At 30.6% G+C, this 18,465-nt stretch overlaps 1 protein-coding gene across 1 annotated transcript in view; it reads left to right on the forward strand.

Annotated features, from left to right (window-relative positions):
- LOC136970933 (uncharacterized) overlaps positions 1-18,465 on the forward strand; it is a 138,362-nt gene that overhangs the window by 64,625 nt on the left and 55,272 nt on the right. The window contains 1 exon segment of the mRNA XM_067265427.1: positions 1,083-1,296. Coding sequence (XP_067121528.1) covers positions 1,083-1,296 — 214 coding nt within the window.

The following is an 18,465-nucleotide window of genomic DNA, read 5'->3' on the forward strand; positions in this document are numbered from 1 at the left end:
AAACATAACTTTTCTGGAATGCAGTAATGCTCTTTATAGTTTTATTAAATTTAAGATGAATACATTATATTAGGAACATTTCAAATTTCTATACTTTTTTCAATTTGTGAAATTTTCAGATCTAATCAGAGTTAATAACTCTCATCAAGCACACTTTTTGTTGTTGTAACTTACTTTGCTTTTATAGATTATAAAATAGGGAAATTATGGTGGTTGAAATTTTCACTCCTCTCCAGTTTTTTGCATTTCTTGACATTTTGACACTAATAGAGCTTAAAAATGAAAAACAGAAGCCTTACAAAAGTTAGTGTATGAGCACATAGCATCATGTATTTGGCTTTATATCTCAGGACTGGATAAACCAAAAATTTTGGAAACTTAGCATGATAGTCCCGTCCCATACACAAACAATTAAATTATGGTAGTTAAAGGTCAAAGTGATGGGGACATAGAGGAAAGCATCTGTCTTATCTCGAGCAGGGTCAGACTTAGTTCTACTCATTATTAGCATTTACAATTTCTTTAAAAACTCTGTATTACTTCTCAAAAATAAGCTGCCTGCTTTTTCATTATAATTAATAAAAAATTATTTTTTTAATAAAATATCATAACAGATGACACCGTACGTTACTTTATAAAATATGACTGCTGGGAAAATTGTGCAAGAGCACTTGCCAGCATTTTTTTAATCTAATTGAATATTTAATCCCATAGATTTTTACCTTTATATCTTAAATTCTTTTATTGTAATTTTGAAATGCTATTTAAAAAATTTTATGATTTGAATTAAGATCCAATGGCGTTGAGCATTCTTTTAAATAAAGTTAATGTTAAATAAAGTTAATGTAGAAATGTATAGAAAGGTTGTTTTTTTTTAATTGAAACCAATAATGAACATCTTGTACTAAATAAAATTCATTGATTATTATATCAGTTTTTGAAAAGTTGTATGATACTTTCATTGAAATGGTATCTGAATCAATTAATTTCTGATGCTAAATATTTTTTAATTTTATAAAATTATATATATCTTTTTTAATGAAAAAAGTTCTTAATTTTTATTATTGTATTTTCATTTACAGCTCAGAAACAAGTAGAATTAAGCCCTAGTCTTACTGCTTATAGTCAAGAATATTCAGAAGAACCTATTATGGAAAGTGATAGGTATAAGAGAGAGATGGTTTCAGAAGCTATTCGTGAAATTAAAAAAGCAATTCAGCATAGCAAAAGTGTGCAGCTGAAAAACACTCCTTCAGGAAAAACAGAAGGACTAAATCAACCAGTGTGGGTTCCAAGGTATGGAGAAAAATTAAACATAATAGTGTTTATTATATCATTATAATAATATTATAACATTACCAGTATTTAAAAATAGTATATATGAATTATCTGATTTGACAAATTTATATATGTAATTTTTAATATAATAAACCATGGATGTTAATTACTATCAATATGCCAAATGATTACCAGATTAAATCAGGCTATTATTGTGTTATATATTACTAGAAATATTTCTTATTACTAAAAATATTGGGCTTTGAGTTGTTTATATATTAGTTACTGTCTCATTTATATTCATATTTTAGTTTTCATTAAAGAAATTACATTAAAATTTCATAAAGAATGATAGTAATGTAATAAAATAGTACATAAATGTTTATATATGTACGTCTGCTATAAAAAGTTCAGACAAAACGTACAGTAGGAAGGTTATTCAAGTTGAAAAATAATTACAAGTTTAACCGATGGTATATTTATGAGTTTATTGAGAAGAATTTAACTAATAATGTATCAATTAAAGTTAGTTTTAATATAAACTTTAAAAAAATTATATAGAACTACTTTGTAATTATGAAGCTAGTGTATTTTTATTTAAAAAAAATATGTTGTTAATATGTTTCAAAATTAAATATTAAGTATTGGATGAAGAAAAACATTGATTTAAAAAAAAAAACTGTGTGTTGAATTAACCTGTTTTTATAAAAAAAAATTTTATTAAATTGGTTTTATTTCATTTTTATAATAATGAATCTTTTGAAACTAATAATTAGTTTCAAAGCTGATCAAAATAACAAGTTAATTAAAATAATAAGAAGCAATAATTGTTTATATTATTTGAATGAACTTGTTATTACTAATATAAAAGCTGTTGTGTGTGTGAATTTCTTATAACTCCTGAAATTTTTGTCCAGTTCAGATGAAATTTTGGTTATATTCGTTTTATGTTCTGACAAAGTATAGGTTACTTACTTTGCAGAAATATTAGCTCTAGAATAAACATTTTATCAATTTCAGATTGGTGATCGCATTTATGTTGCAGTGATGTCAGTGATCTCATTTAGTTCTTGCTTGACAAGAGAATTTCCCTTAAGTTGCATTTTTAAATATTTTAGCAAATGGTGTATTTTAAACTTACTTCATTAAATTTAAACTTTCAAAAAAGATAACTGCATTGTATCACTTCTATAATAAATTGTTTTTGAAAAATCTTTCCATGATGATCTACAATGCAATTGGAAGTAACGATCTAACGAGCCCATTACAGTGGTGCCTCATATAATGTACTTAATCCGTTCCAGGTGCACGTCCGTTAAGTAAAACGTCCGTTATACGAAACGCATTTTCCCATAGAAATACATGTTAAAACATCTAATTCGTTCCACAGCATAAAATAACCGTACTGTATCATAAAAAATATGAACATGGGATGCATTCTTTTATTTCTCCGCGTAACTCTGCATGAGCGACATCTGTTTAAAAATTCCTGTGGAACGCGTTCCTAAATTCCGGTGGGAGTGCACGCCGTCGAACGGCAAAAACGGCCGCTTGTAGCAGTAGTTTACGGTGGAAAGCAACATGGCATCCTCCATGACTCAGATAGTTTTGTTTCCAGGTCCATTATGTGGTTTTATGAATGAGAATTTAGAAATTGTGAAAGCGCGAGTTAATGCACGCGGTGATGTAAGTGTCTTTAAGAATTTTTTTCGAGGCTGTTTTGAATGCTCTTTCAACAAATAATCCATTTTATGATTAAATTTTACAATTGGGAGCCTTCTTTTGCTTTTTAAAGCTCATATTTTAGAATTATAGATTCCTTCATCACAATACTATCAATAGTGTGGGTGCCACCATCTTTCTTTAATTCACTGTCATTCCTAAATGCCTACAAACAGCAGTGCACTCCTGTAGTAGTGGAGATGCAGAGCGACCGCTATTAAAGAATGCACCCATGGAGCAGTCACCATTTATGCCGGAAAGTCCGTTGTTCGTAGCCAGTCTGTTGCTCGAGTCACGTAACGGCCAAACAGAAAGTCCGTTGTTCACAGCATCCATTATTCGAGGCGTACGTTATACGAGGCACCACCGTATTTAGAAAGTGTTATTGCTCATGTAATTAATGTATACAATTCATCTTTGTTTTATCAATGTGGAATTAAAAAGACTCCCTATTTTGTCCAAAAAAAAAAAAAAAAGAGCCTAGGTGAAAGTGTAATAGTAAAATTGGTTGGGTAAATTCTATATTTAAAAGAATAAGAACAACAGAGACCCCCAAAGGCTATGAAGTCTAACTTGAGCAACATCGAGTAAGAATAGCTTTGTCAAGGGCTGTAAAAACAGCATCACAACATCAAGCTTGAGCATAAACTACTTAATTTGTAGAAATATTAGCAACTATTCTTGAATTTCTTGAAATAGTTACTCTTCTCAATTCTTCAATCTCTACTTCCTCATAAAAAGTACAGTCAAACCTGTTTTTGTGCGGTCTTTTTCTGTGCGATTTGTTTTGTGCGATTTTTTTTTTGTGCGGTATATGAAAATTTCAATCAAATTGGAACATAATTGAGTCCTGTAAAATTTTTAAAAACTCTATTGGTTGTTTTCTATGACATCAGCAAGTTTTTTCATTTTTTATTCAGAAAAATTTTTTTCTCATACGTTTATTTCGGTCCCCTCTTATTTTAATAGCATAAAAACCATAAATATTATGTTATATTTGAACAGATGCGGTAAGTTAGCTCCCCTCCAGCTTTAGACTGCAGGTGTGAAATTTCATTCCTTGTTAAATGAAATAACACTTCCTGCAGCTATATTTATCAAATAAAATCATTATTAAACGATTATTTTTAACTTTTTAATGTTAGATTCGTATTTAAGTGGAAATAATTAATTAATATAAAAATTAAAATTCTTAGAGGATTTTTTTCCCCATTAGGTGTTGCAGAAAAAGGCCCAAGGAGTTAAAAAAGCAATTCCTAGTTATTTCGTATAGTTTCGAGTTATTTTCTACGTGAGACTTTTTTATGCGGTCCCTATTTACCGCATAAAAAAATATTTTTTTAATTGTGTTGCGAAAACTATTTTTTATAGCCACTCGTGAAGTTTTGCGCGATTTTTTTTTTAAATGCATTTTCTTTTATGCGGTCCCTATTCCCCGCACAAAAACAGGTTTGACTGTATTCTGTCATGCTTGACAGGAGAATTTTTGGTTTGTAAAATAATAATAGTACTTCAAATAAAATAAAAAAGAATAGAATTATAAATAGCTTGTTTTATATTGACACATTTAATGTGGATATTAGAAAGGAAAACTCAAAAGCATTAACATTCAAAATATTTAATTTAATTAAGGATTTTTCAGGATATTCAATCCCATTTTCAATAAAATACATTCAAGTTATTAGAATATTAACATGAAATTGAATGATTGTACATGCTTATGAACACTTGAATCTAAGCTGACCAATGGTTTGAAAATTTTTAAGACGTATACAAAGTGCAGTCAAAAAGTTCCAGGACTGGTGACATGGCACTACAATTGGCCATATACTGAACTTGCACAAACTAGGATTTATAATAGACATTGTTATTTATCTTTCCACCAAATTTTGTGCTATTTTCTTATGTAGTTTTTGTTTCTTGCTATTTTGATTAGATCCATGTTCTTGCAGATTTGTAATTTTCATTGCTTTGTAAAATGAATTCTTTGAAGGAACAATGTGTGTGTGTGTGTGTGAAATTTTGTTTCAAACTTGGTAAGACTGCAACAGGAAAAGAAGTGAATACAGGAGACAAAACATGAATTTATGGCTATGACCCCTAGACCAACCAAACAATTGACTTGGTAGAAAAATCATGGCTCACCCAGATCAAAGAAAGCATGCCAAGTGAGATTCAATCTCAAGAACATGCTTGTTGTTTTTTTCATAGGGAGGGAATTATTCTCTGAGAATTTGTTCCACAAGGTCAAATTATGAATAAAAATTTTTACATGGGTGCTTTGAGGTTCCCACATGAAAATGTCAGATGAAAAAGACCAGATCTTTGGAAAGCTCAGAACTGGTTGTTTCATCATGAAAATGCTCGTGCTTACACAGCTATCTCTATTCAACAGTTTCTTGCAAAAATAAGATGGCTGTGGTACCCCACTCTCCTTTCAGCAAGAGACGCTTTCACATTGAGAGTGAGAGACAACTTAGAAACACAACAGATGGCATTTACACAGTGAGTGAAACTCACTGTGTAAATGCCATCTGTAAATGTCACTGTGTAAATGCCACTGTGTAAATTTTTCACTGTGCATGCAGTTCAAATGTAGAAGCATTGTTCGAATTCTGGGTCAAATTTCTTTTGAATTTAGTGTTTGAAGCTAGAGTTGTTGAAAGTATGACATACATTGTATTTACTTTGACAGTTAACAATTCATGTTCAATTTAGAATAGTCATACATGCTGAAGATAGTCTGCCACATAGACTAAAAACATTCGATTTTCAAAAAGCTCTGCTGTTCAATCCTTTGGTACCATTTACCATTTTTCAATTTTCATTTTAATAATCTTAATTGTGTAGAAAGAAAGCTAATTTCTGAGTAAATTTTTATTTATTTTTTTTTAAATGTTTGAGTTCAGGATATTTATTAAGGAAAAACTGTAATAAATTTGTACTTTTGTAACAGGATTTATTAACGAATAATAAATAAATGATTTTCTCCCTTTTCAAGTCATATAGCTTTCCAGTTGTGGATTAATAACAGGATAAGATACTTTTAATAAAATGCCTTATTTTAAACTTTCAGCAATTCTAAAAAGACATCATTAACTTCAACTTTACATTATTATTTACTTTTAACTGCTTTGTTGGAATGCTCTTAATATTAAAAATTGATGATCTCTCAAGTACTTTGGAATTACATTCCCCTGAAGATAGGCATAGTAAGCTTTAGTCTGTAAAAAATAATTCTAGAATGCCAAGTTCTTATTTAAAAATGTTTCACTAAAAGTTCTAAACAACTTCAATGTTTCTAGTGTTCTAATACTGTTCTTTTGTTAATACAGAGGATATTTGGAGTGTGTGGAGACAAGAGTCTTTAAACAAGGAGTTTGCGTATACAAATGGAAGTGGTTAACTGTGAGTTTGGAGAGAGTTTTAGGAGGTTAGTGTAGAGAATTAAGAATGGAGAAAAAGGAGAGAGATGGAAAACGGCAGAAAGAACATTGCTAGAGAGAAGCTGGTTTCAATGTGTTATATATGCTACCTTTTAAGCCATGTATACAAGATACTAGAGAGACCTTATCCAGAAAAGAAAAATTGTTTTTAAGAGTAGTAGTGTGTTCAATCAGTTGAGAAATGAAAAAGAGAAGAAAAAAGAGATAAATAAGGATAAGGCCAGGATGTATATACTAATTAAAGGAGAAAGTAACATAATGAAATTATATGTAGAGGCCATAAAAACATTGTTGAGGACCAGGATCCAGAAACATAGAAAGGATATTGAAAAGGCTTGGGTCACTATAGTTTTAGGTCAGTTGGTGTATGAAACAGTTGTGGAGATAAAATGGATGAGAGCAAAGATTCTAGAGGAGCTTAGAGAAAGTGGTTTAGATCAAGCAGGAAAGATGTGGATTTATAAAGAAGTTTAAGGAAAGACATGATTAATAGTAGGGACTCAGAATCATTGCCCATGTCATGGAAATGATTATTAGAAAGAAAAAGTTAGAGAAGACTAATTGTCAATTTCAAAAGCTTCTGTTAAATTTTTTTAGAACAGTAGCAACATTTAGATCATTTAGTGGAATGAATTTAAATTAGAACTATACAGTCTAGAATTATATTTTTACAGACTAAAAGTTGCATTCTCCTGAAGATGGCATAGTAGTTGGAAAGTACAGTCAAACCCAGTTTACGAACTCATTCGTAAAAGTTGTTTGGAAACTGATTTTTTCTTAAACCAAAACAAATTTTTCCACAAGAAACAATGTAAAATGGATTAATCCATTCCTGACACCTAAAACAAAACCCTTTTTTTTTTTTACCTTTTTAGCTGTATTTCATCCATAAAAATGCCTACATATGCAATATAATATAATCTATATCTATATATCTATTTTATATACTGTACAGTATATATTAAGAGTAAAATGTACTATAACCATCAACAGAAAGCAAAACTAACACTTTACAAAGTGCTATAAAGATAGAGACTCGATTCTGCCTGGATGAAATATAACCAAATCAATTAAGACAGACAACAAGTAATTTACCCACACTATTGGAAATAATATATTTAAATTGATTTGATTTTAATTAATTAATTAATTTTGATTTTATTTTTAGTTTGTGTAAAGGCCAGAGTTTTAATTATTTTTAGTTTTAATTAGTAGGCTACATAGTATTAATAAATACTAAATATTAATATTATAATATTATATTAATAAATTTTTGTTATTTAATTTGAATTAAGCACCTTTAAACATGATTTGTGGATGTCATTTATATTGTGCAAATGTCAATTAACATGGATTTTATTAATTAATTTGATGTAAATTGAATTGTGAGGCATACTGAAAACTGGAAGTAGTATCTTACCCGCATGCACATTGAAATCTAATTTGAATAACAATGTCATTGACGGTTTGTGTCTTTACGTCTAATGACATTAGGCAAATCTCAACACCACTACTGAATCGGTAGTCCTGTCTGATTGGTTGGACTGTCGACTTTCTTTAACATAGGACATGTATGAAGTTGACTGTTAGTGGTCGGCTCTGCTGAGTAGCTTGTTTGGAAATAGAGTTATTGTATGGCAACCAGAGCAAATGTGGCATTCAAAATTTTGTTTGTGCACAGGGGCATTTGTAACCCGAGGCTTGACTGAGCTTGGGAGAGGTCATTAATTTTTGATGTTAAGAAACACTCCAACAAAGCAGTTAAAGGTAAATAGTACTAAAAAGATGGGAATGGGTAAATACTTAATTTTGATTCAAACTAACATGAAATTTCATTCATTAGTGACAAAATGTGCAATTTATATGTTCCTCTTTCAAATGAATTTGTTTTTTTAATGTAAATATTAAAATGGAACTAATGCACCATATGCAGATATTTGTGCAATGCTGGAGAGAGATCTTTTGCATCTGGATAAATGTTAGTGTATTGTACATATATAAGGTATTTCACATGTGAAGTTAAAAGCCAATAACTTGAAAAATATGCTTCTATAAGAAGCATATTTTTGAAGTTATTGACTTGTAACTGCTCATTTATGTACTAATTTGTAAAATGAATTTAAACAACTGTTTGGAGAATGATGGATTGAACACAAGGACAAATTTTATGTCCACTTAGGTCACAGGACCTGACACCATTGATTATTTTCTGTAAAATTTTATAAAGAATCAAGTTTTGTTTTAACAATTGATCATGACAAAGATATGGAGCAGCGAATAAGCAATGTATGTGCAAAAATAATACAGGTAGGCCTCCTACAACGTGGTAGATACATTCCTTGAAAATACTGTGTTGTGGGAAATCGCATTATAGGAGACACCAACTTAATACAAAAACTGGGATTCAGTTTTAAAAAGAGAGAAACTGCCTTTTATGGTGTAACATTTTCATCATTTTTTAAATTTGTGTACATAAAAAGCTTAAATAAAATTCAACATCATATAAAAACTAAAAAGATTAGGATTTCAAGTCAAAATTAAAAAGAAACATGTTATGCTCACAAATTCAGTCCTCATTGTCACTTATTATAGTTGTTCGAGAATATTTGACTGGCCTTATTTCAAGATTTGAGCTTGTTTCATCAAGTTCCACTGCACTTGGTGATCCGTTGCGATTTTTCTGTTACGTGAAAGATGATTCGTTTCTAAATACCCTAAACCGCGCTGTAAGAAAATTTCCGCATTTTTCGAACCGCTTTGGAGCGAAAACACATTGTAAAGGTACCGCGTTGCAGGAGGCCTACCTGTAATAGAAATGGAGCAGTCCATTAATTGCAACTTTGTTACTTGATTACTTAAATGTTTAGATGAAAATGGACATCTCTTTGAACATTTGTTAAATAACTGAGAAAATAAAGTATGATAATAGAAATTAATCACTCCACAAAGTTGCATTTTTATTAAACTGATCTTTCAAAACATATTACTATATATGCTCATAACAATAAAAAATCCAGCTTTGCCTTTATTTGAGAGATGGCTAAACAAGTTTCTTAAACTACTTGGTATCACCTTAAGTCTGGGATAAATGCAAATGAACTGGAAACTTAATATGAATCAGTTCAAAAATCTTTAAATTCCAGCATAAACTAGATTTTAATAAAATCAAATGTTTTTGGCCTAATTTGTTAGGCCTTCTTCAGGCTATATTCATTTCAATTGTGTTCTGAAGTCAAACATTACATTTTAGAACACCAAATTTAAAAGTTTAGATTCAGCTCTGAAACATAAATGGGAAATAATCAATTGGGAGTGGGATACACATGCAGATGTAAAATAAAATGAAAACAAATAACATTACTACTGTATATATTTTAATGCACACCATTACAGAATATCAATTATATATAATGTGACTGTTGTCTAGGGACATAATGTGAACACTAGGGTGGAAAGATGAGGAAGGAACACCCTGATGGGTGATTATAGATGCTTATGGAGATTCATAAAAAGACTTTCCATCCTGTAGAGATTGATTTGGCTTTCTTATAGTTGATACAGTGTCCCTTTTTTTGGAACATCAACAAATTTTAGAACTACACATTACTTTCAGCTACACTGCTATAAATACTACACAATGTTTTCAGTTATAACAACCAGACATGCTTACAAAATAGAGGTATATTATGGATATTCCACTCTCAAGAGATCAATGTGAACTGGTTGTTCAACAATAACAATCATTTCTACCATATGACCTCTCCAATAGGAAGGAAGGACATATCACCACTAAAATCTATTGCAAAGCCAATTCCATCCTTTCTTCATACTGGTAATCTTCCATGACCCTTATGCTCTCAGCCTTCTGTGCACTTATCAAAAGTGTATTCTCCCACTACATAGATGTACAGTACTATCAGAAGGAACTAAACTATATTGAATGTGCAGTGATTTGGATACCCATGAAAGCTTATGACAGTTGATCATCGTTTACACCCACCATGCCTGGAACCAGCAGCCATAGAAATCAAAAAATCATGAAATACACACCAAAGTAGTTAACTATAGCAAAGATCTTTCTGGTGTCTACAGAGAAATCATATGAACCTCTTACTTAAGAATATTCTGCCAAAACCTGACCATGTACAGCAGTGATTTTCAACTGGTGTGCTGCAAAAATTTTTGAAGATTATTAAATAAATTATTTTTGAAAGAAGCCTAAAGAACAATAAGTGTACATGTCAAAGTTAAAACCTCTAAATTGATTATACGAGTTTTTCATTGTTGTTATAAATAAACATACATAATGTAGTAAAAAATATATATTCATAAGCAGAATTGTGTGTGTGTGTAACACCAAGTTATTTTATTTAAAATGAAATTTTCTTTAAATCAAAAATGTATCTATAGCCTAATTGTCCATATTTAGTTCAAATTATTTTAACTTAGAAATAGTGGGACATTGGGCAGGTTACTAAAGGCAATTATCATTCCACTTTTAAATGCAAATTAAGACTTAATGTTAATTGCTTTTCTTGTGTAAATGAAAATTATTAATTTAAATAACTATAGTTGTAACTTGCTACTATTTTAAGGAACAACAATACTGTTTTATATAATTCACAAAAAATAGACAAAAGGAATTAGGTTAAGTGGCAAGTAATATGACAATAGAATATTTACACACACAAGTTTAAATCATATGATTTTTTCCTGCGGAAGTTTAATTATAGGTTCAAGTGTGCCTCAAGATAAAAAAAAAGGTTGAAAAACACTGATGTACAGGTTTCTACAAAATGACAAGGATAAGAATCCTGAGGGTGTATAGAATTCCACTCAGAGACTACAGAATTAGAATACATAGGAGCCCCAACTGCTCACTATACTAGTTTATAGACTGAAAGAGCATATGTATACCATTGATAGAAGAAAGCCAGTTACAGCACTAGCCATCTATGCCCCTGACCTGGCAGTAGAAGTTAAACTTAATGGAACATACCTAAAACATTTCATCAAAAGCACAGCATATCTGAAGGGACAAAACATCCATAAATCTTTAAAGCCATGAAAGAAAGCACTCCGAATTAACTATAAGGATGCTGAATCAATCTCTGTAGCATAAAACTATTTAAGAAATTTGTTATAAATAATAATAATAATTAAACCAATGCATATTCTTAATTTCCAAAAATTATTATTCAAAACTTATCATGTTTAATGAGTGCAACCATGAAAACAAAATTAAAAAAGAAAAATAAATTACGTTAAATTAATTTTCAGGAAAAATAGTTTTTCCACTCATTTCAATTTTACTTTCCCAGCTATTACATATAACAGAGGAAAAGTATGGCAATCAGTCAAAAAATGAAACCCTAGTTTTTACATTTTTGGCTTGAGACCTTGAAATGTTGAGAAATGCAAAAAAATTTTGGGGTTTTTTCTGTACATAGGGGTGTGTGTGTGTGTGGAAGGGACACAATTTTGTTCACCCTATTTGAATCTTAATAACTCCTGTGCATTTTGTTGAAATTTCTGTTTATTAGGGGAATCAATTAAATTTTGGTGATTAAAGGTCGAAGAGGTGGGGAGATAATGGAGGTCATGTGGGTCCATCACTCCAGTAGGGTCAGACTTAATGATGATTTTACTCATTATTAACATTCAAAACTTTTTTATAAAACCCATCCCTATCTTCAAAATTAAGCTTTTTGCCATTTTATAATAGTTAAAAATATAAAAGTTTTTAATAATAAAATATCATAACAGATAGTGCCATCAAATGTTGCCAGCAAAGTTAAGTAACTTGTTACTGGATTTTTTACTTGTGTATTCAATAAAATTTATGCAATTATATACATGCCTTTCATTACTGCAAAGTATTAAAAATTTTGCAAAACTAATATTTTAAGAACTTGATATGTATTTTAACTTTTTTAACTATCTTTGTTAAATGTCATAATAGAAAACAAAGAAAAAGGTAGAAATAATTCTACTGTAAACCATAATGTAGAAAAAATTTGAATGTTACAAAATACTAATTGAATGTAATGTTAAATAAGAACTTCTTAAGAAATTAGACTGAAGAGGAGAGGAAAATGCCTGAAATGCATATCCCTATATAAAAGAGCAATGGTTTCTGGATAAAACTACCACATAAGTTTTATTGAATATGAAAATTACTACGATTTAACATCATTTTTACTAAAAAAAAAAGGGGGGTTAGAATTGATTTTTAGTTGTTATATTTACATTGAATCTATTAAGTTTTAAAAGCTTGGCATTTTATAATAAATTCTGATTAAAAATCAAAAGTAAAAAAGAAAACTGAAAAATTTTTTAAAATAAAAGCTACAAAAAGCTTTTAATTTTAAGACTTAAAATTAATTAAAGGCGATTAGTAAAATTTAGACAACATTTAATTAGGTAATTATTGAAATTTATTCTGTAATCAAATAATTAGATTTAATGGAGAAGTTTAACTAGCTAGATTTAAATTATATGAAATGAATGTTGTTGTCATGACATCTTTTAAATTCTGTGAAGTATTACTTAACAACCTAAATTCTAAAGAATGTTCTTTGTTCTCTCTCGAAGTGTTCGTAGCTTTTAATTGATGTTAATGGATCGCTTCTTGGTTGTTGTCTGAATGCAGTCTTTTTCCATATTTTGGATTATTTTCTTGATCGATACATAGAATACTATGCTATCAAATTTATCACTTGAAAAACTATTATTACTGCAAAATGTTATACTAATTTCATTAGAATAACCTGTTCGGTAACACATCTTTAGATTGCAAATAAATTAGGAGTTAATTATTTAATTAATTCTGTTAGAATAATTGCAGAAAAGTATAAGGTATTAATACAAAATAGAATTTATTTTACATTATTCTGCCTCTCAAATTTTCAGTTCTTATCTTAGTTTTATATATTCAGTTTCTAGTTCAGTTAACTTCTATATATTCTTATTTATTCTTGTTTCTATAGAAACAGTCGTATGTTAATTGTTAACAAAAGTGATTTTAATAGTATGTTTTCAACACACCTAATGCATATGATTAATAAATGTTGTAGGAAATCTGAATATCTTCCATTAACTTCAAAAACTTGTAGGATGATTTGTACCTACAAACAAGCAGAAAGTAAACAATAATTGGAAAGTAGTAATTATATGGATTTACTTATTTCATTTTTAAAATGAAAATATTTTGTTTTTTTCAATTATATGAATATTTCTTGTTTTAACTTAAGCATTTAGGAAAGTGTGTTTTATAAAAACTGAAAACTTATGAATCTGGTTTGCATTAAATTGCATCTCCAAACAAATATATATATATAGATTTTGAAATTATTTTAAAAATTTATCTAGCAATATTTTACAGAGCTATTAAAAGCTATTTCAACTGTTAAGAGTTACCAAATTTCACACTTAAATACTGGAAGTTAGAAAGGTTTTAAAAAAACATATTATAACTTCCAGTAAAACATAGAAATATTAACTCGCTCAAACAAACGTTTTCGTATCTCTATCAAGAACTGCTTCAGGTTCATTAATGTTCTAAAATTGGAATGCGCAGAGTTTAAAAATTAACTGCCAATCAATACAGGCATTCGAATTATTTGATGTAAACTACTTTGGCTATTTATGCTCCTCCACATTATAGGCTTTCACTGATTTGCATATTAATACTGTGGCCCATAATTCCATGAATAAGATGTCACATCTGTTGTTGTTCTCTCTGACATGCATTTTGCCATGCATATGATATGGCGTTGCTGTCTTTATAATTTATGCAGTTTCCTGCTTTGCTGGCTTTGTATATTTCCAATTTTTCCAATTCCCTTATATGGTCGAATGATTGGTTGGAATGATTTTTTTTATAAGGAACGCTAGCCTTATAAAAAACGCATTGGGAGGGCCCAATAAGAGATAATCGATTTAACACTGATCTAGTATATGTCGGCACTACGATGAGGAGCCTAAAACAGAGAGTATATGAGCATAAGCAGTCGGTGAACAAGAATGTTGATTCTACGGTACTGGCAGCATTTGCGAAAGAGCAAGGGATAACAGTATTTTGGGATAAAGCCTCGATTGTGAGGGCCGCAAGATCAAGACAAGCTGTTAAACACATTGAAAAAATGGAAATACACAGAGCTCATTTAACCACAAACTGCGTCAACCATAGAGATGCGGACACGTTAGTGTCAGCCTGGAAATCCTTCTTTGATAACCTAAATTAACGGAGCATTGTTAAAGCGACAGAACATCATTAAAACGCCACTTTTAGTTTATCGTTATATTTAATGTAAATATTTAATGTAACATTTTACGATGACTAGGTTGTTATGTTACTACCTTTTTGTTTTACGTTTGGATGAACACGCAAGCGCGTTAACAACAATTTGCGCGAGCGCAATAGAATTTTGTTTAATTTTTCATAAATTTAGAACTCTTCATTCTTATTTTCATAATTTTATAATTCTACGTTCGTTTTTGTTGTTTAACTGATGATGGCTACTTAAAGCAGTTGAAAACGTTTTTATGTAATTAAAGTATTGCTGGAACAGGAAGAAAAAAAAAGGTGGTTATTTTACTGTATAAAAACAATTCCTTTGTTTATTTATTTATTGAAGTTTAAACGTGCAATTTTTTTCCGTCTTGCATCTCAATAAAGCAGTTTTCTGATATATATAGTAATTAGTGTTTTGTACTGTTTAGTATTTCAAAAACAGCTTGAATGATGATAAATTGTGATTTGTGGAACTTTTATCAATAGTATTATTGTATTATTTAACTGTAATAGTTTAATTGTGAATCTGTGTTATCTTATTATAGATAGGCACTTTTCATATGAAATATTTGGACTGTTTAGTTTCTATAAGTAGAGTTTTACATTATATTTGATATTGTTATAGATAAAATTTAGTATACCAACTTCTGAGAAAACTTAATATTAATGCATTAAATAGTGAAAAATCAATATTTTAAAACAGTCGTGAATATTTTCATGTCTTGTTTTGGTTAACTGTCAGTACAAATATTTTTAATATTTAAATGATCAAAAGATGAACTAAAGAAATTAATACATCTTTTATTTTGTTTTTTTTTTTTTTTTAAATCGGGGTTTAAGCTGGGAAAAAATTTTCTGTAGCAAACTTGAGAAACCGTAGCTAACATTTCTCATCTGCAAGGCTGCCCAGAACAATACACAATACATTATTGTTTAAACATTTGTTTATTCTCATAGATACTGTAAATTATTACAGCATACTGCAGTACTAATCTATATATATAATTGAGACGAGTTGATGATGATGATGATAATAATAATAATAATAAACACGTCAAAGGAAGTAGGAAAAATACTAAATTATGTAAACACTCGCTCACTACCACACTACATTCATTCAATTTCTACACTCGTAGACATTCATACATTAGTTTATGCTGGGGCAGTCACAGTAGTGACACACCATGGACTGAAAGTACAATCACAGACAAATACACAGAAAATACAATTCTATCACAAGCCTGCCTGGCGGAGAAGAATAGAAACACAAATAAATGACATTAGACAGCAATTAGGCTGGCTGACACAATACACTAAAAACAACATAACACCCAAATTAAGGAAACAGCTCAAAAACATTTTCAAGAAAATAAAAACACACACAAAACATGAATCACAACACATGCATTACAGAATACATTGATACACTAAAACAAAAACTTGCTGCCAAAGCACGTAGACTCAAACGATACAAAACACGTACACTACAAATGCAACAAAATAAACTATTTACAAACAATGAAAAACTGTTTTACAGACAAATTAATAACAAAGCAAACACTGATACACAGCACAATGGCACACCAACATAAGAAGAACTCACAACTTATTTGTCTTCTTTTTGGTCCAGTGCTGTCATGCACAATGCTGATGCAGGCTGGATCGAGGAGGAGAACAGAAACTTGCACAACATACCAACTATGCCCTGTGCTGAAATAAACATACATGATTTCCAATACACTGTTAACAGAACACACAACTGGAAGACACCTGGTGTAGACAACATTCACAATTTCTGGTACAAAAAGTTTACATCACTGCACCCGGAACTAGCTAAACATCTAACACACATCATCATCAATCCACAAGACATGCCAAATTTTTTTACTCAGGGCATCACCTACATGAAACCTAAAAACAACAATACCACAGACCCCACACAATACAGACCAATTACATGTCTTCCAACACTCTACAAATTATTGACATCCTGTATCGCAAACAAAATATACAAACATGTTGAAGAACACGACATTCTTATGGAACAACAAAAAGGTTGCCATAGAAATCACAAGGTATGCAAAGAACAGTTACTCATAGATTCAGTCATTCTACGGCAAGCACACACAGAAACATACACATGGCATATATAGACTACAGAAAAGCATTCGACAGTGTTCCACACAGTTGGCTGCTACATATCCTACACATGTACAAAATACATCCATCACTCATTACATTCTTTCAAAACACTATGCAGCACTGGAGAACAACACTACATCTCAGGGTTCATAACACTTCCATACAAACAAACCAAATTTTTATTAGGCGAGGAATTTTTCAAGGAGATTCCTTGAGTCCTCTCTGGTTCTGCCTAGCCTTGAACCCATTATCCAACATGTTAAACAACACACAATATGGCTACAATATCAGGCATGAAAAAACAACACAGTATACACTGTCACATCTCATGTACATGGATGACATAAAACTTTATGCATCCACACAAAAACAACTTCATCAACTCCTACAAATCACACATTCATACACCAAGGACATACAAATGAAATTTGACCTAGATAAATGCAAAACACTTCACATAGAAAAAGGAATCCTGAAGAAAGAAGATTTTGCACTTGGAAATGGAGATGTTATTGAATTCATGGAAGAGGGCGAGTTCTACAAGTATTTAGGATTCCAACAGGCCAAACTAACAGAACATGCACAAATAAAGCAAAGATTAATTAAAGAATACCAAAGTAGGTTAAATGCTATTCTCAGAACAGAGTTAAATGCAAAACACACAGTTAAAGCAACAAACACATATGTCATCCCAGTACTCACATATTCTTTTGGAGTTATACGTTGGACTCACACAGATCTTGAGCAACTCCAAAGGAAAACAAGAACAACACTTACTAAGCATAAACAACATCATCCTAAATCCGCCACAGAAAGATTAACCCTTCCACGTAAAGATGGCGGACGTGGCCTGATTGACATAGTTAACCTTCACTACAAACAAATACAGTCACTGTGAGAGTTTTTCTACAAAAAACAAGAAACATCACAATTACATAAAGCAGTAACTCTAGCAGACTCAAATAACACACCATTAAACTTACACTCACATCATATGGACACAACACAACATATAAAAAGCATAGACACCATTAAGCAATCGTGGGCTCGAAAGGCACTCCATGGCAGGCATCCTTATGATCTGGCCCAGGATTTTGTTGACAAAACTGCATCAAACAGCTGGTTAGCACGGGGATGCCTCTTTGGGGAGACGGAAGGATTCATGATCGCCATACAGGATCAGGTCATAAATACTAAAAACTACAGAAAACACATACTCAAAGATACAACACTCACAAATGACACATGCAGAAAATGTCATGTCATGCCAGAAACTATACAACACATCACTTCTGGTTGCAAGCTCTTGGCACAGACAGATTATCTACACAGACATAATCAAGTAGCAAATATAATACACCAAGAGCTTGTAAAGAAACACAAATTAGTAGACATCCACAAGCCATACTACAAATACATTCCACAGACAGTATTGGAAAACAACAAGCACAAAATGTACTACGACAGAGCCATAATCACAGATAAAACAATTTACCACAACAGACCAGACATCACACTCATTGACAAACACAATAAAATCACATACATTATAGACATATCCATTCCAAACACTCACAATAT

This window comes from Centruroides vittatus, unplaced genomic scaffold (assembly GCF_030686945.1).
Source record: "Centruroides vittatus isolate TY-2023 unplaced genomic scaffold, ASM3068694v2 contig_2210, whole genome shotgun sequence".
Classification (NCBI taxonomy): domain Eukaryota; kingdom Metazoa; phylum Arthropoda; class Arachnida; order Scorpiones; family Buthidae; genus Centruroides; species Centruroides vittatus.